Below are 21,950 nucleotides of genomic sequence, written 5' to 3'. Positions count from 1 at the left end.
CGTGACAATGGGTGATGAATCTGGTCTTGTCTGTCGTGAGTTCCTCTGAGGTGATATTTCCCCGTCCTTGAGATCTGAAGCCAGCATGGGCGTGATCCCGCTCTCTGATATTTCCTGAGGTGTGCAATGATGAGACCCTGTTTATTCCAGCGTTTCTCGATTCCTGAGGCCGGTACCTTGTCCTATTTCCCCAGCTTCGACAGTCGAGAGGGATTTGGATTGCAGAGGATCGCTTTTGCGCAGGCCAACAGTCTTGATGAGAATGCCTGGGGTGACTTCTGGTCTGATGCATAGGGATAGGAAGCTGACTATGGGATATCCTTGTCATAGATTTCATTGTTCTCCTTAACCTTACCCGTGGGTCTTCTCGTGGCCTTATTGGCCAACTCATCTGCTGCCGAATTGAAGTTTCTGAGGACGTGCTTATAGGTTACTTTGTTCATGCCCCTGGTTTGATCCATTATTCTTTCTTTTATTCTGTTCAGGGCATATTGATTGAAGTTTTTCCCAGTATTCATGGCTGCTATGAGAATTGCAGAGTCCCCTAACACTAGAAGGTCGTAAATGCCCAACTTCAAGGCAATGGAGGTCCCCAATAGGAGGCTATATGCTTCGGCTTTATTGTTCGACATAGTACCCAAACTCCATTCATAGGTAGCTATCGTTCTCCCTTGAGGGTCCCTGATTACTCCCCCTGCTCCAGCTCTGCCTGGATTGTTTTTTGAGGCCCCGTCAAAGTGGAGTGTAAACCTCTTTTGCTTTTGAATCCATTTATTGACTTCCTCTTTTGTCCCTCTGAGTTTCCATTCCTTCTGCCCTGTTCCTTTTGTTGGTTTGCTGTTTGTTTTTATCTTGTAGTTGAATCTTCGGACCCATTCCTTCGCCTTCTCATCTGTGTAGTCCGGGTCAGCTTGATGGATCCCATTAGCTTCTATTGTTTCTGTTATGAGCGCAATTGTTTTAACCAGGATGCTTGAAACACTGGGTTTTTTGTCTTTGAATATACTTTCATTCCTAGCTAACCATATTTGCCAGCAGAGATTAGAAGGGATGCTGGTCCATAATCTCTTGGCGAGGGTCATGTTCTTGTTTGCATAAGGGAAGAGTTTCCCCCAGCCTTTCTGAAGGAGAGAGACCTGATTGGGCAGATCCCCTGTCTCAAGAGGACTGATTATGAGTTTCCAGCAGGACGAAGCAATTGGGCACTCTATGAAGAGATGATTGATGTTTTCTTCCGCCTTCCTGCACATAAAGCAAATTGAAGGCCCCTGAATACCCTTTTTTCTCAAATTTTCTGCTGTTAGGATTTTGCCATGGAGCAAGGACCAATTAAAAAGTTTGATCTTCGGAAGGCTTTCGATTTTCCAAGCTGCCTTGTAAGGTTGCCAATTGTTGGGTGCTGCTTGATTTTGTAGTTCCTTGTAACCTTCCTTGACTGTATAATGACCTCCAGTTGGATCCCATATGTAACTATCCTCTTTTTCTCTGCTTGAAGGGGCTGCTCCTGCCAATGAAAGCTTTAGGTCGTTCCATAGGTCATCTAATTCTTCAGGGAGGTGCATAACTTTCCATCCTTTCCAGCTGTTTTGATCCCAAAGTGAGATGTCAAAGAGGGTTTTAAGATTTGCTTCAGACATCCACTGCTGCAGCGGCCTCAGATTGATTGATTTTTCCTTGGCTTCCCGACCCATTATTCTATCTCTCCATATGCTGATATGTTTCCCATTACCTGGAACTTTAGAGATATGAGACTTGAGGAGAGGCAAGGTTTTTTTGATCAATTTCCAAACAGGGGTGCATTGCCTTTCGGTGATTGCATCAGAGAGAATGTTGCTATTGCTCCCGCTCAGATATTTCTTTTTGAGAACCTCTGCCCACCAGGATCCCTTCTCAATTAAGATTCTCCAGATTAGTTTAAATCCCATTGCCAAGTTTGCCAATCTGGGAACTCTGATTCCTAGTCCACCTTTTTCTATGGGGAGGATGACCTTTTCCCATTTTACTAGACTGAATTTTTTCGTTTCTTGCTTTCCTCCCTTCCAGAGGAAGCTTCGAAGGATTAGCTCCATATGCTTGTGCATGCTTGATGGGGCGAGGGTTATGGCAAATTGGTAGATAGGGAGGGCTGAAAGGATTGATTTGATAAGGATTGTTCTACCCGCCAGATTGAGCCAATGCATCCCCCATCCCTGAAGTTTCCCTCTCAGCTTCTCTATAAGTTTGACCCAAACTTCACTTTTGATTGTCTCTTTGGCCAAAGGCAGTCCTAGATACATAAAGTGTGACTAGCTTGATTGAGCTGGGATTTCCATAATTATAGAGATCCTTAGGGTTATGTATCTAGGAACGTTCCAGGTATATATCTTGCATTTGTTGTTGTTTAATTTGCCCCCCGAGGCTTGAAGGAAGAGGTCAAGGATGACTTTGAATCTCCTGGCCATAAGGCTTGAAGCACCGCCTATTAGCAGAGTGTCATCTGCAAATAGGGAATGATTGATCCCTTTAGCTCCCCTGATGATGTCCACTCTTGTTATTTCCTTTAACCTTCGCTTATTTTCCAAGTGCAAACTTAGTGTTTCTGCCATGATAATATAGAGGAAGGGGGAGAGAGGGCAGCCTTGCCTCAAGCCTCTAGTGCTCTTGAAGGCTCTGCAAGGCCTACCATTGATTAAAGGAGCTGTCCAATTTTGGGAGACACATTCCATAACCCTGTTAATGAAATGCTCTGAAACCCCGAAATTTGCAAGCACAGTCCTCAAGAAAGTGTGGTTTACCCTGTCAAAGGCGTTCGCCATATCCAGCTTAATTATCATGCCTTTCTCCTTTCTAGCTATACTGCTGTGTATCGCCTCTTGAACCAGAATTACATTATCAGTTATGTGTCTCTTGGGGAGAAATCCTCCTTGGTTATCCGAGATGACTGAGGGAAGGATTTTTTTCAGCCTACTTGCCAGAATCTTTGAGATGATTTTATATGAGACATTGCATAATGAGATAGGTCTGAACCTATCAAAAGATTGAGGGTTGGGCTCTTTTGGGATTAGAGCAAGGAACGAGGATTTGACACTGCTGCCCATTTTGCTTTTTGAGTGGAAATTTCTCACCATTCTAAGGAAGTCTTTCTTGATGATATCCCAGTGAGTTTTGTAGAAGCTCACCGTGAAACCATCCGGCCCGGGAGCTTTGTCAAGAGGCATGCTAATGATTGACCACTCAACCTCCTCTATGGATATTTCTTTGTCCAATTCGCTGTTTTGGGCTTCTGAAATCCTCCTCTCAATGATGTTAGTGAAATCTGTATTTTCCTGATAATGAGGGTCAGCTGTGAGCAGAGATTGAAAGTGGGTTGAAGCAGCCTCCTTAATTTCCTCTTTCTCCGTTATCTCTTTCCCTTCAAACATTATCTTGTCTATGTTATTCCCAGCTCTCCTAACTTTGAGACAGTTGTGGAAGAACGAGGTGTTTTTATCCCCAGAATTGAGCCAGAGGCATCTTGACTTTTGCCTTAGCTCTTCCTCTTCTTTACGGTGCTGGATGTACAGTGCTTTGTACATCTCCCCTTCTTTCTTTTGGTCTTCTTCCGTTTCTTGGACTGCCTCTTTTTCCTGATTCCATTGCTCCAAATTTCTTTGCAATTCATTTTTTGCCATCCTTTCCTCCTTCGCGTGGTTCCTTGCCCAATTTTTTATGGCATTCCTTAGTAATTTGATCTTCGATTCCCAAATGAAGTGTGGGGAGCGTGTTATCTCTGACCTCCAGATTTCTTTTATCAAGGCTTTGAAGTCCTCGCTGGCATCCCAGACTTTATTGTATTTGAATGGTAGCGGACCCAAATCTTCCTCTTTGTCTAGGTACATCGCCACGGGTTTGTGATCAGAAATGAATCCCTGAATGATTGTGCTGCGAATCCTTTGAAAGTTTGCAGCTGCTCACTCCTGAACGAGAATTTTATCAAGTCTTTCTTTGATATTGTTCCTGCCTGTCCTTTTATTTGACCATGTGTACCGACCATTTTGGGGAGGAATGTCTAAAAACTTGTGAGTTTGAATGATATCCTCCAGTTTTTCTCTGAATGGGTCAATGTAAAACTTCCCGCCTAGTTTTTCCTCTGCATTCCTTATTAAGTTCATGTCTCCTCCTAGAAAGATCTTCCTCCCTTGGGTAGTCTCAATATCTGCTGTCAAAGTTTCCCAACAAGTAGCTTTGTCTCTGAAATGAGGCGGAGCATACACGTTATAGATTGTGTATTCCTCCTTCATATCTGAGCTTTGCATATCAATTCTAATCCACCATCTGTTTTGTTTGTTGCTTGTGAGATTCCAGTTGCTTTTTTTCCATATTACTCCTATGCCTCCTGAGGCTCCTATGGCGCTCGTGGCTATTCCTTCATACTTTCTATTTTTTGTCATGCTGTTTTGGAATTCTTGTTCACTGATTTTGGTCTCCTGGAGTAGGAGGAAGTCTGGTTGTTCTGCTTTGATAAGGTCTCGGACTGCATTTGATTTCAGGGAGGAGCCCATCCCCCTACAGTTCCAAGAGACCAAAATCATCATTTACCTGATTTGTTGTGAGTCCCGCTTTTCTCCTTCATCTTCTCGCCACTTCCCTTGTTCTTGTCCAGGTATGTGTCTATTGGTTGCTGAGTCCCTGTGGTCATTTCTTTGGCTGCATTCTCATCTCTTATTTCCTTGTTCGATTTTCTTCCTACTTTCCTTGGTGGATCCGTGGCTGCAATGTTTTCCTTTGTTTTATTTCTTGTTAGGATCCTTTCCACTGTTTGAGGAGGGGAAGCCTGGAGGGGGGAAGAGGGGGAGATTCTGGGGCCCTTGGGGGATGGAGGGGGAGATGAGGGTTCCTCTGCAGCTAAGGATTCAAAGGGATTGGAGGATGAGGGGATGGGGTGGCCCGGGCTTGCAGGATAGGTGGAGAGGGTAGGAGCATCAGAGGGGGGCACAGCTGATTCGGGGGAAGGGTTTGACTTCTTTTTTTTCCTGACTATTTCCCATGCTTCCTCAGTGGGTTCATTATTGTTCTTATCTTCTGATCTAGATTTAGAGCACCTATTAGCAAAATGACCGTACTCATGACATACCTTACACTTGAAGGGGAGCTGCTCGTAGTCCACCTGCTGAATGTGCGTCCACTGGTCCACTCTGAGCTTGATTGCCTCTGGTAATCCTTTGCCCAAATCTACTTCAACACAGATCCTTGCGCATGCATGCATATTCTCCTTTGGCTCCGATCTATCCATGTATTTCCCTATTGCGTTTCCGATTGCTCGGACGGATTCATCAGCCCAGCAGTGAAGCGGAAGATGTGGGAGACGAACCCAGACAGGGATTGCATTGGGAACGTCCATTTCTGGGTCGAAATCAGGGGTCCAGCGGTTGAGATAAAGGCCTCTAGTGTCCATGAAGTATGGGCCATTCCTAAAGATGAGGTTGCGGTCCTCCACTGATTCAAAGAGGAAGGTAAAGAAGCCTCTTCCACAAAACCTTATTGCGATTTTTCCCTGAACCATAGCATTCCAGTTTCTTTCCACCCAGCGTTGAACCGTTCGAGGGGAGGGCCATAACCCCATGAACTGTCCAACCAGGCCGCGTTCAGCCAAGGCCACAGCGGATCTCCTTGGAAGTGCTGGGGGAAGAGGGACTTCCGGGATTTCGTCAAGCTTCTTGACAAATTTTGAGGCAGAAGGCCTAATCCTTTCTGAGTTATTCTCTGGAATGAGGGTTGCAAAGGCTTTCTCCAGCTCAGCCTGCTCAAGAGAAGGAGGATCCATCGAGCTAGAGGCGCTCAGCGGAAGGGGAGAAAAGGGAGGGAGGGCAGGAGGCCCTGAGAAGAGGAGGCAGCGTTGAGCTGCCCGCGAGTGCAGCGCAGTCAAGCAAAGATGGGGCAGGGGGCCCGAAAGGGAGAGACAGGAGGTCACAGGCGAAGGAGGCCCGCAGCAGGTGCTGCAGCCCAGCAGCAGAGCTGCCAAGCTCGGGCAAGGGAGATCAGGGCCGCGTCCAGGGGCGGGAGGTCGCCATTCGCTCAGCTCCGTCCTCAGTCTATAAACTATTAAATATTGATAATAAATATTAATATTAATAAATGTTAAATATCAATAAATATTGATTAATATTAATAAATGTTAAATATTGATTAAGAAATATTAATGTTAATAAATATTAAATATTAATAATTTGTCATTTATAAATAATAATAAAATTATTAATGTTTATATTTATAAATAAATAATAATAAAACCACATTTATTAATGTAGTTGTGCTAGATTATTAAATATTATAATTTCAAAGAAAATGTGAAACTTAGTTATGGTTATAACATAAAGATTCAATTTTTTATTATTTCTAATTACTAATACAATCATATAAATTAAATGACTAGTAAATATTGATAGACATCAAAATATTTATTTCAGGATACATTTTACATTTCCAAAATTTCAAAAATCATAAAAATTAGCTAAACTATAACTTTATTTTAAATTATTATTAATTATAAAAATAATTAATATATGAGTTAAATTTATATACATTTAAAAAAAATGTGACAAGATTCTTAATTATGGATATTCACCACTACTTGTAGCTACTTCAATTGTAAATAGGTTTTGCTACAATACCATGGACCAATACGGTGGCTTACTAATACCACATGCCAAACAAACCATAACTCATGTTGATATAACCAATCCCATGACTTAGTAGTACCACATGTCAAAAAATCTATAACTCATGTTCATATAACACATGTTAATACGATATTTTTTATTAATTAATTTAATTAAAAGGGCAGAAAGGGCACAACTACTTTTGAAATTAATCTGAATATTTGTTTTTTTTTACTATTACTAAGAATATTCTAAAATATTTCAAAGAGATTAAATCCTTACTATCCACTTATTAATTATTGATAATTTAATTAAAATTTTGAAAACTTTAATCCAAAATAATTATGTTGTATAATAACATAACATCCTCCCTTATTTTTTTTTAAAGTAAATACAGTGCTTTGCCCAACATACTTCCACTATTATAAATATAATACTTTGGGAAAAAAATACACCATAAATTATGAAATATTATAATTTTAAATAACATGTAGAACTTAGCTATGTTGTAATTTATAAAAGCTAAATTATCTCGGTAATTAAGACACGCTTCCATTATTCTTATTAGATACAATTTGTTAAAAAATATTAATAATTATGACAACACATGTTTGTAGTAATAAAAGCTAAATGTGTAATCAAATTAATGATGAAATTGTATGGTTTTTTAATCAATTGGTATGAAATGATTCGGACCATACGTTGAGAAAGCGAATTTGAACCTGTCACTTTGAATCCATCCGGAATATAAATCTGGATATACAGCTGGGCAACAAACATACAGTTTGTGAATGGACATCCAGAATATAAATCTGGATATGTAGTTGGGAAACAATTATATAGTTTGTCAATGTGTATTTGGAATATAAATTTGGATATGTAGTCGGGCAATAAATATATAGTTAGTTGGTTAATGGGCATTTAAAATATAAATTTGAATTTGAATTTTTAGTTGGGTAACAATTTATATATTTGTTAATGGGCATAAAATAAATAGAGTTGTATAGGTTTACAGTTGGATAATTAGATTGTTAAAATCTAGAAATAAACATATACAACCCCTAGTTTAATGTCCATTAACAAACTAATTATTTTTAGCTATACAATAAAAAATTATAACGCTGCACCAATAATTTATGACTACTAAACTGCCACCCGAATATCTGATGCGACTACTTATGTTATAAGATTACAGTTCAAGTAACTAGAAAAAAAACCTTACACTTTCCAAGTGTGAAACATAAATAAATGAAATCTCTAGTTATAAGTGATAATTTTGAAGAGTTACTTAGAAATCCAAAATCAAATCTCTACTTATAAGTGATCATTTTGAAGAGTTACTCAGAAATCCAAAATCCAATCTCTACTTGTAAGTGATAATTTTGAAGAGTTACTTAGAAATCCAAAATTAGCGTGCAAAATCCAATGGATATAGGTATGACAGAGCACGCAACACTGTGCTTGCTTGCACTCTTCGCAAACTCCAACCGCCACCTACAATTCACGGATGGATGGCTAATATTAAAACCATATGTATGACATGTCAGTGTCAGGTTTGGAAGACCCGGATAAAGATGAAGGCGGACCCATTGTACAAAAAAACTTTTATTTTTTTAAACACGTAACTCACTGGTTTCACTCTTTGCAAATTCTAACCACCACATTTACCAATTCACCAACTACTAGTATTAATGACCAGAGGAAAAATATACTAGTATGAATGACCAGAGGAAAAATATACACCAGAGGTCACAATTTTGTGGAAAATAATAGATTTTTTTTTTTTTTTTAATTTTAACAAAATTTAATTTAAATTTTAACAAAATTTAATTTAAATTTTTGGAAATTTAGAGTAAAGTTGTTAATTTTTTATTTTAGGTGCTTCAGAATTTTGATAATGTTGAATTTATTTTTATTATCAAGGAAAGATTCAAATGCTCTAGCAGTAAAGATTTTTTGAAAATTTTATCTAGATTTCCACAAGAAATTTATCATTTAGACAAAATTTAACCCTTTTAGACCACACCAAAAAATACTTATAAACACAGTGAAATTTGAAAAACCAAATTATAATACCAAATTGTATAGTATTTGTCATTTACACAATATTCTGGCCTCACACCAAAAATACTTATAAATACAATAAAGTTTAAGAAACCAAATTATAATAAATTGTATCAAGTTTCAACTTACAGTTTGATAAAAGATATTAATGAAGAAAAAGAGTCCCCAAAATTTTACCCGAGCCATTAATTTTCTTAGTATGTCAAAAAAGATTAATGGTTCTTGTAAAATTCTAGTGACTCCAACTAATTTAAAGTGGGTACAATTTTGTTTGGGAAACAATACGAATTTGGCAAGATTTTGGAACAATCTTGCAGAAATTTTTGAAACTCCAGGTTATAGCTGTGAAGTTTTAGGGTTTTGGATGTCCTTGGGTTCTTGATGGCACTAACGCTCCTACACTGAGACTTTTGAAAAATAAAATGGCTAGATTTCAACGAGAAACTTGTCATCTAGGCGAAATTTTGTCCTCCGTAGACAACGCCCAAAAAAACTTTGATAGACAACGGCCATTATTAGGAATGGTTGATTTGGCCAGAGTAGAAATGCATTTATCCCCCTCTTTTTTATCATTCTCTGTTTAATATTGTTTTCAAATTGCAAGTCTAATGATACTCTTTGTCTCTTCTTGTTCTATGTTCTTAGTCTTCTAAGCCTAAAACATGGATAGCAAAATGAATGAATGAAATTTTAATGTCTACGAGACTAAAAATAGTCTACGCGACCACCAACGTCTCTGCTTTTCAATTATTGCAATTCAATAATTTTCTTACTCAAATTAACGATGATCTGGTTTAACAATCCCCTCACTGAAAAGACAATGCCAAGGAACAGATGTTAACATATTGTTGTAATTGTCTCTAATGTCTCTCAAAACATCACATTCCAAAATGAAACGCTTTTCTGATTCCATTGCAAGCACACACCAGTTCTTCTCAAGCTTCTTTAGTTCTTTTCCACTTACCCGTTTCTAAAGTTGATGCCCTTTAATTCTTAATTGAGCAATAAGAATATTTGTTCTCCATGGAATGCTAGCTACAATGTACTCTTTTTGTTGGAGATCACAAGTGGAGTTGAATTCCTAAACATAATATTTTTTTTCTAAATGACAAAAATGTAATACTAATAAAAATAGTGATCATTAGAAATTGCGCTAGGGCGTTGAGAAAAGCCGACACCAAGTAAAATTTTAACGATGGAAGTTTATCTTAAAGTTTAGAAACCTTGGGGAATTTTATTAGTCCCTAGTATCCAAATTTTAAAATGTTTAATGATAATTTTGTAAAAATATTTAAATTTCTAATTATTTTATATTACACAACCTATAATATTGAAGATTCTTGAGCTAAAATATTTTTATATCACAAAATTTAACGAAATTCATTTTTAGAAAAATTAAAATTGGCAATTTTTTTTGAAAAAACATAATATATTAACCCATCTGCCGATATTAGCACTTAAAATTTTCTCCCGCCGGACACAATATTGAAAATTAAAAAAATCCTTATCTTAGAGCAATAAAATTTTGATTGAAAATTACCGACAATATTGAAGATAAGAAGTCATAGTCTGGAACAATAAAATTAATAAAAATATCATCAATCGATTCACATCATATCTGTGTACATTGGATTCTGCACAGTTACAATAATTGGTCTCCCTTCCGCCTCGGAAGGTCAAATCCGTGAAAAGTTTAATAATAGCAAGTTCAACTAGTCACTACACAGTTAATTTGTCACATTTTTCCAGATGTATGATTTTTATGAGCAGAAAATAAGTGTTTGATATTATAATTTTACTTTTAAAAAATCTATTAATTTTAAATGAATTATTATATTTTTATTAAAATTAAAACATCTGTAAATTTAATAAAATAAAAATTATCAAATATTATTAATAAATAAATAAAACTGCAAGTTTTGAAATATGTATTTTGTTATATATATATATAATTTAAATAATAATAAAATTATAATTTTATAATTTAAAAAACACTAAAATATATATTAGTTAAATAGTGTATAATTTATTTATTAACATAGATTCATATTATATTTTTATTAAAATATAATTAAAACACCTATATATTTAATAAAATAAAATTTATAAAAAATTATTGATGAAAATATTGCTAATAAATAAATAAATAAAATTGCAAGTTTTGAAGTATGTATTTTGTTATATCTATTTATGTATTGAAAAATATAATTTAAATGATAATAAAAATTATAATTTTATAATTTAAAAAAAATTAAAATATATATTAATTAAATAGTGTATAATTTATTTATTAACATAGATTCATTTTAATTTTGAGCAAGTGTTTAGAAAGATGTAAACTTTTATTTGAATACAAAGTCTCTAGAGGAATTAAATGATTTGATTCCTCAAATCCAGAGTTAAAATAAATCTATGTTGATTCTTAATAATATTATTATCTTCTTTTCTAATCTTCTTGGCTCGTTGATAAAATCTGATCTCTAAAATATCTTTATCCAATCTAATTTTTAATATTAATTTTGGTCAAATTTACCTCTTAATGTATCTCTCTAGTTTACTCTTAACTTAATATTCTATTTAACCTAGTCCTACACTCGTTAATTTCAAATAAAACCCCTTGTATCCTTAATAATGGGTGGAGGTGGTAATCTAAATAGTTTTTTCCACAAGACACCAACACCAATCAACAATATTGTTTATATTTATATAAATTTCAAATCTCTATATATATACAAATATTATTATTTTTTATTTTATTAAAAGTCGATAATATATATAATTAAGCATATATGCTATATTTTCATTTCACATGTTTTATAATTTTTGTAATTTAATTTTCAATCACTCACACACACACATATATGGAGCATAAAACACGCGGTGATATGGTTATGCCCAAGGGGTGTAGAGTAGATGGTCATAATGTGTTATGTTAAGGCACTTTATGGTGTAAAGGTCACTGGTTTAAAACTTAGTGGGCAAAAATCTAACCATGCTAAATATTGATGTGGCCCAGGCCATGTGCCAATGAACTGTAGACAAATGGCTTAAATGCCCCCTTGGTAGTGGCTACTTAAGTTATAAGTGTTAGTCATCTAAAAACTAACATAAGTTAGCAAACATAAACATACATACACATTTATTAATGAAATTTAAATATAAAATTTTAAATTATAGTATTAATATGAATCATTATTTTAATTTATATGTTCAAATAATTCTTAATTTATAACTACTATTAATGGTTTACACATATTATGTTTCTATATTTTTTAATTAAAATTTTTGAGTTTTTATATGTTTCTTAATTAAATTGTTTTTGAATTTTTATATATTTGTGAATTATATATTTTAAAATACATTTTTAAGAATATTTCGTTTTTATTTTAATATAATATATAAGTTAGAATTTGTTCGAGAGTAAAAATGGTTTATAATTTTACTAATAAAAACAAAATTAGAATATAAAAAACTGCATTAAATATATTTATTTTATTTTTTATTATTTTTTAAATGATTTTAAATCATATTTTATATTATTATTTTTTAATTTAATATTGTATTTGATTTTTAATTTAATAATTCGTTTTTATGAACACTACAACATTATTTCCTAATATTTAAATATTTACATTCATTCATAAACATTATTACATTTTCTTTTAAATTCCCCAATATCTTTCCTACAATAAAACAACAATTTAATTTGAATATTTTTATTTTTATTACGAATCCTAACTTCATATATATAAATAATTTTGAAATATTCAATTAAAATAAACAAAATGAAAATATTGTAAATGAAAATATTTATAAAGTAAATTTTACAAAATAGCCATTTAAAATAAATATCACAAAAATAAATATCACAACTATGATTTTAAAAATAGAATTTAAATATAGTAGTTTTCTTTTTTTTACAATAATTAATTAACTAATTAAACGCTTGATTATATTTATTTTTGAAAAATTCTTTACAAAGAATTTAATTTTATGATGATGATGATGATGGTTAACGTCCACTGAGACCAAACTTTGGTCTATCAGACCTAAAGAAACAAATTATTTAGTTTGATTTAAGATTTTATTCCTATGCTCAAAAAGCTTGGAGAGAAGCCTCCTAAGCTCATTGAAATTTTGACAACGTAAAAGGCTAGGAAGGTCAGTATTGCAACAAAGATTTTGAAACTGAGATCCAATGTGGTTGTACGCGGGGCACTCTAAGAGGAAGTGATTTTCATCCTCAATGTTTGTATTCTCATAGAGATGGTAGAACCTTTCCATCCATGGTGTTTTAGGAACTGCCCAATGACCTGTTTCACTATGGAGATCATGAGAGCTAGTTCTGATCTTGGCTATATTAATTTTCTTCTTTGACCTAGTTAAAACAGAGAGATACTTTTGATCTTCTAGGGTGGGGTTGATGACCTCCTTATAATATCTTATTTTTCTTTTAGCTGCTAAATCTTTCTCACACCACATTTTTTCTTTGAACTTAGAAGTAACAATATTTTTAATGTTATTAATGTTTTGCAATGCAACATTCTCGTCGATCTCCCAATGGTTTAACTAGGCCCTGGTGTCTTTATATCAACCTTGTTTGTACAACAAAAGCCTAGTCCTAGGCTCTTGATAGGGGAAAGACCCACTTCTATAAGGAGAAGAGGATAGGGTGTGTTGCTTTTAATTTTGAGGTTATACGTTATAAAACCCTTCTAGATTTGCTCAATCTTTCTCCAGGATTCTCTAGAGATGCTACAACCCCAAACCTCATATCCATATAAGATAACCGGAGTGACTAATGTTTTAAAGAGGAACTTCTTTCTATCCCACATTACGAGGTTTCCCGTTTTACAATTATTTTCAAGACCAAAATAAGCTTTACATCCCCCATTAATCATTTTCTCAATGCTATAGTTCCAGTTGAGCTTGTGATCAATATCAATTCCTAGGTACTTGTAGGAAGACACTTCCTCCAAGTTACTATTGCCAAAATTAGCGTAAGTGTCCTTCTTGGATTTTATAATCATAACTTTTGTTTTGTCAGTGTTAACAATCATACCCATGGTAGAGCAGAAATCCTTAAGATATAAGTTGCTTATCAAGATCAGATGGATAGCTTGCGAGAAGAACAATATCGTCAGCGTAGAGAAGAAGCATGATGACTATCCCAGCTAAGATCGTGCCAACACATCCTGCTTCCTCTAAACAACCTTCTAGCTTGTCGATGTAAATGCCAAATAGGGTAGGGGAGAGGGGGAAACCTTTTTTAACTCTGATATTACACTTAACATCTTTCAACCACCCCTCATTGCTCTTTAACGTAGCAATTACATTCTCGTATAACCTTATAGCGGCAACTCTCAACTCAAAAGGAACCTTTAGCTCTTCTAATCTGTTCCAACGGTTGTTTCTAGGAACCATATCAAAAACCTTTCTAAAGTCCACAAAGAAACCAAAGTGATTAGATTTACCATTGCGGCATTCCTCCACAATGATCCTAAGCGTAACAAGGTGGTCTATTGTTGAGTGTTGCTTTCTAAAACCCGCTTGGCCTTTAGCCCGCTTACCTTCACTTTCAAGCCATATGCTCAACTTCCTTTCCAAAATAATAGCATATAACTTGGCTAGGAGAGGGTTGGTCATAATTATCCGATAATTAGAGGGGTTATTTGTATCCCCACTTTTAAAAATAGGGATAATGAGGCTTTGAGTCCATGGTTTAGGGAACCCTTGCTTGACCGCTTGATTGAAAAGCTTGTGAATGTGGGGGATGAGGACAGGACCTCCAATTTTTAAGATTTCCGCCTAGTAACCTTCAATGTCCTTAGCTTCCCCATTAGCCAAGCAATTAACCCCAAAATCAATGTCGTCTAATAAGAAAACTTCTTTCGTTGTGAGCAGGGTTTCAATGTTATCCACGACATTTGGAGATTCATAAAGCTTTTTAAGATAGGAATCCCAGTCGTGTAAAGCAATTTTATTATTATCTTCAGTTTTCCTAGTTAGAATCTGCCTCCAGAATTTCTTAGGAGCTACCTTAGAGAGGTGTAAGAGATTCTCTTGTCTTTTACAAATATACTGCCTTTTTTCCTTTTAGTTAGGGCTTTATATACTTTTATCTTGCCAATTTTAAGAGATTCATCAACAACTTCCTTAATTTCTCTCCTCACACTTTTACAATCTTTGTCATACCATGGGTTGATTTTGCTATATCTTTTATTACTTGAAACTTGAATTGAGAACTTGTCAATAGAATATGAGAGGGTTGTAGTTAAATTATGATAGAGATCTTCTATGTTGTCTATACTAGATAAAGGAAGCAAATTAGTTTTTAATTCATTTAGAAAGAGATATTTTTTATTTCTATCAAAGATTAACTTCTTTTGGCTATAAGGATTATCTTCTATGGGATCTCTATGCATGACAAAATTGAGAGTTATAAGTAAAGGCCTATGATCAGAGTCAGGCTCGTGGTCGTTTAAGATGTCAAAATTTGTTATTTTGTTGTATAGAGGGAGATCATAGATAACATAGTCTACCACGCTACTACCAAGCCCATGGATGCAGGTCATCTAGCTAGAATTGGGACACTTCTTTAGACTGTTGCAAATTATGAGATCCTGAGCACTACAGAGCTTGACTAGCTTCGACCCAAACAAATTCTCCCCGAGGTCTTCAGAGCTCCTTTTGTACCGACTAGCCAGAGGAAGGTCTTTGTCTAACCACAGAGAATTAGGGTTGGAATGATTGCTTAGAATAATATCTTGGTTGCTTGAAGTTCGAGCATTAAAGTCACCCATTAAAAGGATATTGCCTTCATTCCTTAGGCTAGAAATATCATTCTCTAAACCATTGTAAGGACTATATTTATCTAGATTCTTTTTCTTATAGAAGTTAGAATTGATGGGGGGAGAATAACAGATTGCTATGTGGGTCTTTTTATCATAAATGTCAGTAGTTTATATCCAACTATATTGGTTTTAAGGGTCATTTTTATAAATCCTAGCATGGGGAGAGATGTTCTTCTTAATGTAACAAGCTATACCCCAAATGCCTCTATGGGAGGATCACTTATTCCAGGTAGACCATAATGTAAAGCCATCTATGCTAGGGACCTTAGATTCTTCGTGCTCCCAAGTTTCAACAAGAAAAATAATATCAACATCATTCGAGATCCAACTTAGCTAGGGGCCTTTGTTCCATGGAAAGCCCCGACCGTTCCAAAAAGGAATCCGAAGCATGTTGAATTGCTATTTATTATTATGAATTATAAAAAATAATTCATAAATTAAAATAACTTATCTTATAAAGACAAGAAAGTTGGGAAAGATATTCAACTATATAGAAAAATTGATTCTAGTTAGGGTTATTTAATAAATCTCTAAACCAAGATGAATTAAGGAAAGAGGTTTAAAAAGTAAAGGAAGCTAGAAATGATAGCAAATGAACAATCACTAGAAATAGAAAAATTATTATTAGGGGGAGAGACTCAAAGGAGATTAATAAATAGGAATTTGGAACACTCTGAATTATCTTGTGGAATTTTCATGGCTTTCCATGACATAAAGGTCCTATATTAAGTTTAATCCTAGGTTAAATTGATATTAATTTTTTAGTTGAAACTTAGTGAGCATGATGAGTCAAAGGTCTCTCACATAGATGGATTCATTTTGTGGTCAGCTTGGAACAATCAATTCTTTCATAGAGGAATTGGAGGAATAATCTATTATATCGAAAAGAGTGTCGCTTCTCACACTTGACCTCATAAGATAAACCGCCTCGCAACACATTTGGATCAAAATCTTTAATATTAATGCTAAGAGGATTTGTATTACAATTTATTATTTTGCACCTATCAACTTTACTTTTTATAAGGAAAATAATCTAGATAGAATTTCCATTATAATACCTTAGAGTAGGATATTCATAGTCTAAGGAATTAAAGTTATATCCTCTTGTTAGGGCACTTTAGTGATAGAATCACATCTAGCCAAGATATTTTTTAACTTAATGAATCAAACCTTAATCCATTTTAGCTAGATAAGGACCTTGAATTAGTTGGTGGATTCAAAATAAATTCTGAAGAGATGATCGAGAATTTATTTGGTACTAAGTTAGTTAAAATCTATAGTTCTCAAGACCTTATAATTTGCAATGGTGTAATTAACTGGCCAAACTGCAACTAGATGACATGTATTCACGGGCTTCGAAGTAGTGTCATGAATTATATGATATGTGATACCATGTTTCCAACCAAATTATAAAATTTGACCTCTTAAATGACCATGAGCCTAACTTTGATCATATACCTTTAACCTTAACTCTACAAAAAAGAAGATACATGAGAATCGTAAGAGTCAGAGCCACCTACTTTTTTACGAGAGTAAAATGGTTCTCTTCTTAAAGGATTTAAATAGGGATTTACACCTCTTAATTTATAGTATTGAAAATTTCTATCATAATTTTGCTACAACTTTCTCCACTACCATTAGCAAATTCTCTACCAAGGTGTCATATGAAAAAAAAAATAAACCTACTAACCCTTGGTATTATAATGATTGTGAAATTACTAGAAATGTGATTAGGGATGCTCCTAACGAAATCTTAAGGTTTGATAAGATAAATATGTACAAAACTCTTATTAAAAGAAAGAAAAGGTATTATATATATAAAAACCAAGAGTAGTTGTTACACCTCTCTAAGTTTGATCCTAGAAAATTTTGGATGAAACATTTGATTCGTAAGGCTAAAGAAAATCATTTCAGTCCCTTGAAGAACTAGAATATTTACCCTAAAAACCTTTATGAATCCCCTAACACTGTAGACACCATTTGAATGCCATTATAGAGGATGATATCTTTTCTTTGGAAGACATTGAGTTTGGGGTTAAGCAACTTGCTAATGGGAAAGCCAAGGCTATTGAAGGCTACTACAGTGAAATTTTGAAAATGAGAGAATCTATCCTCATCCCACACATACACAAGCTCTTTAATTTAGCAGTGAATCAAGGCTTCCCTAAGCCTTAAACGCAAATCCTTATTGTGAGTATATTTAAGAGTGGGGATAAAAACATTCCCTCTTATTACAGAACCATTATGATTAACCACATTTTAGCCAAGTTGTATGTCTTATTTTGGAAAAGAAGATTAGCCTTTGGCTTGAAATCCATGGTAAAAGAGATGAAGGGCAAGCTGAGTTTAGGAGATATCATTTGACCATGGGATATCTTGTTACTCTTAGGGTAATCACATAGAAATGCCACAATAATAAAACATATCTCTTATGTTTTTTTGTTGAATTTAGAAAGGTTTTTTACACCATTCCTATAACAAAGCTATGAAATAAATTAGAAGAGATAATGGTTCCTATTGAGTTGAGGTTTGTCATGACAAGGTAATACGAGAATGTTATTCATAAACTTAGGAACACTAGGGGTTGATTGAAAGAAATTAGATGCAATATTGGAGTCAAGGAAGGCTGACCCTTGTTCCCTACCCTTTTCGGCATATACATTGATAAGCTATAATTTTTGTGGAAGATGCAAGTTGTGTCAGTACCATGCTCAAAGGTTTGGTTATAACTCTTTCTCATTTATGATGATGGTAATGTTCTTTTTCCAAGGATTCACTACCATATTAGCAAGCAACTCATAATTCTCCAATATTTCTACCCCAAGATGGATATGACTGTAAATACTAACAAAACTAATTTCATGATAATTAAATCCCAAAACATCACCTGTCATACTTTCATTTATGACGACATATTCTTGGAACAAGTTCCTTCATGCAATATCTAGGAATCAACATCCATCATAATCTCAATTGGAATTATAGCATTGAGAAAATGATAAATGGAGGTTGGAAAACTTACTATAGGCTTGAAAACAATTGTAAGTTGATAGATCTTTAGATTTGGGATTAAAAAAAATCCTCTCTAAGACTCTCATCACTCCTGTTATTTTTATGGATGTGAGACTTGCCGTTGTAGTGTATCCAAAGAGTCATGGAGGAAAATTGAACAAATCTAAAAGTAGTTTATAACCTACAACCTCAATATTAAAGGAAATACTCCCTACCCTATCCTCCTGATTGAAGCAAGCCTTTCCCCCATTGAAAGCATGACTGTGACTAGGTATCATATGTACAAGAAGAAATCATACAACATGGACACCAAGAGGTTTCCTAAAATTGCTTCTAGCTCTAGCCAAAACCTACACCATCTGCGCAAGTAAGGGTGGCATAAGCATGCCCAGTCTTGGCTAGACCATTGGAGCATAAAGGAGGATTTCATCTTGAGGAATCTAGATAATATTAAAAATATTGTTACTTCCAAAAATTGTGGGGAGATAAAGAGCTAGAGGAAAAAATGAAAATATGATATTATAATAACCCAAATGTGGAAAATCAAAATTATCTCAGTGTCTTGATTAGTGTCGAGAAGAAAATGAACATTACTAAGATTATAACTAATTCTTATGAGCTTCATAGTGAAACTGGGCATTGGTCCATTCCAAAAAAATTATAGGATGAAAGAGTTTGTCACCTATGTGATCCTAAGAGGGTTGAATATGAAAAACACTTCTTGTTAGATTGTCCATGTAAGATTCAATCTAATTTTAAAAAATATGAATACTATTTTCTATTAGACTACCCATTTTATATTTTATATTCAGATTCAATTTAATTTTCAAAATATTGATCATACTACCAACCTTCTTGATCTTTTAACTTAACAAAACAATGGTGATATGGAAACACTTCTCTCACTTTTTTTCAACATAAAAATAAAATGTTAAAAAATTATGATTAATCTCTTACCCTAAAATGCATGCTATCAACTAACAACATGGTTTCCATTATCACTCCACTCCAGTGTCGCACAATACTTTTATTGTGCACATAAGCTTCAACAATTTAATTGTAATGGGTATTCAAAATCGTAAAGTGAAGCTAGCTGAGTGGATAAAATGCAAAGTTTGATTCAATTTTTTCGAAGAAAATTTTGAAAAACCCAAACTAGGAATTTGTGCATTAGTATAATTATTTGAGATTTGTCCCTAAGAGTCTTTGTGTGCTGTCTTTTTGACAGTTCTATGGTAAATAAAATTTCATTGCATCAGAAAAATTTCCAGTACAAAATACAATGTACATTGTCATTGTTATAAGTATATAGTACAATATACAATGTTGTGAATATGAGAAGGTTGTAGATGAAAATATATTCATTATATGATTGCTTTCTAGTTCCTGATGATGGATGGAGTTTCCACCTTAGAAGAGGGAAAACTTTCACCCAATTCATATCCTAAATATTCAGACAATATAAATAATTGTGGAAATATCCACTTGCAATATATAGTAATCATAAAAATTCAATATTAATATCATTTACATATATTTAATAATATATTTTAAATACAAAATATTATAATTATTGAAAAATTAATAAAAAAAATACTAAATACTAAATAAAGAATAAACTCTATATAATTAATTTTAATAAAAAATAAACATTAATACGTTATAGAAATTTAATATTAATTTTAAATTATTTATAAATTTTAGATAATAGTTTTTGGAATAGTAATATTTAAATATAAAATATTACAATATGAAAGAATATTTATAAAATATACACAAATTTTATTTATTTATTTAAATGGTTTTGTAAATTAGAGGATAAATGAATTGGTTTGTATTTTTTAAAGTAACTCTTACTCTTGAAAACATTGATGACTAAATAGTTAAAAAGTATAGTTACTTTAGAAACATTGATGACTAAATAGATACAAAGTATAGTTATAGAAAAAATGGGAAGACACATTAAAATGAAACTTGCAGCTCACAGGTGAGACGAGATACACCTGGAGACTGCCTAAGTAGTACTGCTCTACTACATTATCCATTGAATGTGAAACAAATAAGATTACATTCAATATAGGGAGATCAAAATGATCTCCTAGAAAATAGGAACTAAATCTAAACTAAGACACACACACGACCGTGAAACAAACTTTCTGCATTAATTTCAAGTCTCCCCCTTAATGGAGAAAGGATTCACCTGCACACCTAACATCTCCTTAAACAATTCAAATTTGATCTTCCCAATAGGCTTGGTGAAGGTATCAGCAACATTTTCATAGGTGTTACAATATTCAAGAAAAATCTCTTTGAACTAAACGTTTTCTCTAATAAAATGAAAGTGAGTATCTATAAGTTTTTTGTTTTTATGAAAAACAAGATAATTTGCCAACTTGATTGAAAAAACTGCCCAACATCCCTCCAGACTTCCAAGTCCTAAACAATAATGTAGTTCTCCAAGTTCCTTCATTTCAAATATCTGTGAAATCTGCACTTTAATTTCTTCAACCAATTGATTAGAATTTCTAGTAATATTTAAATCATCAACATATAAGGAAATCAACATAATCTGCCTCTTTGAATCAAATGTGGTATATAGATTTGGATCATTTTTTCTTCTCTTATAACCATGCTGTAAGAAGAAAGAGTCTATTTTCTCATACCAAGATTTGGGAGCCTGTTTCAAACCATACAATGCCTTTTTTAATTTACAAACCAAATGTTCCTGCCCCCTTTTAATGAACCCTTCAGGTTGTGTCAGATATATTTCTTCCCTCAAATCTCCATTTAGAGAAGAAAATTTTACATCTAGTTGGTGTAAACCCCAATGGTACTTTGTAGCTAGAGATATTAACATCCTAATAGTATTTAACTTAGCTACAAGAGAAAAAGTTTCCTCATAATCAATCCCTTCTTTCTGTGAGTACCCTTTGGCCACCAATCTAGATTTATACTTGTCTACACTACCATCTACTTTGAACTTAGGTTTATATAGCCATTTACAACCTATGGGCTCTTTTCCTTTTGGCAGTTCAATTAATTCTGAGGTTTTATTTTTAATTATAGACTCATACTCTTCTTTCATAGCTGACCTCCATTCTTCATACTGATTTTCTTCATTATAATTCATGGGCTCAACAACATTTAAAACACTAGTCATAAGAGCATAATATTTGTACCTTTCCAGTGAGTGATTCTGCCATCCTAATCTCCTTGGTAGCAGACTTGCCTCAATTTTGTTTTGTGTGATTTCTTTCTCACCTCTAAGTGGATTCGACTATTGAATGTGTCTATACCACTAGGTTCCTCTTGTTGTTGTTAATGTTGCTGTAAATGATTGTTTCTAGCTTCATCATTATTGTCATCAGTAACTAAAGGCATGCACCATTCCTCATAACTTCTA

The 21,950-nt window shown here is 33.8% G+C and overlaps 1 protein-coding gene across 1 annotated transcript; it reads right to left on the bottom strand.

Annotated features, from left to right (window-relative positions):
• Positions 1-3,929: 3,929 nt before the first annotated feature.
• On the bottom strand, positions 3,930-4,520 carry LOC149228792 (uncharacterized). Its single transcript, XM_089380863.1, has one exon. It carries the CDS (start codon positions 4,518-4,520, stop codon positions 3,930-3,932), a length of 591 nt encoding a protein of 196 aa, XP_089236989.1.
• Positions 4,521-21,950: the final 17,430 nt, after the last annotated feature.

The sequence above is a fragment of the Pinus tabuliformis genome, chromosome J (genome assembly GCF_031772625.1).
Source record: "Pinus tabuliformis cultivar Carrire ecotype Pingquan chromosome J, CPIR1, whole genome shotgun sequence".
NCBI lineage: Eukaryota > Viridiplantae > Streptophyta > Pinopsida > Pinales > Pinaceae > Pinus > Pinus tabuliformis.
Note: the sequence above shows the minus strand (reverse complement) of the source record. Positions and strands in the feature narration are given on the sequence as shown.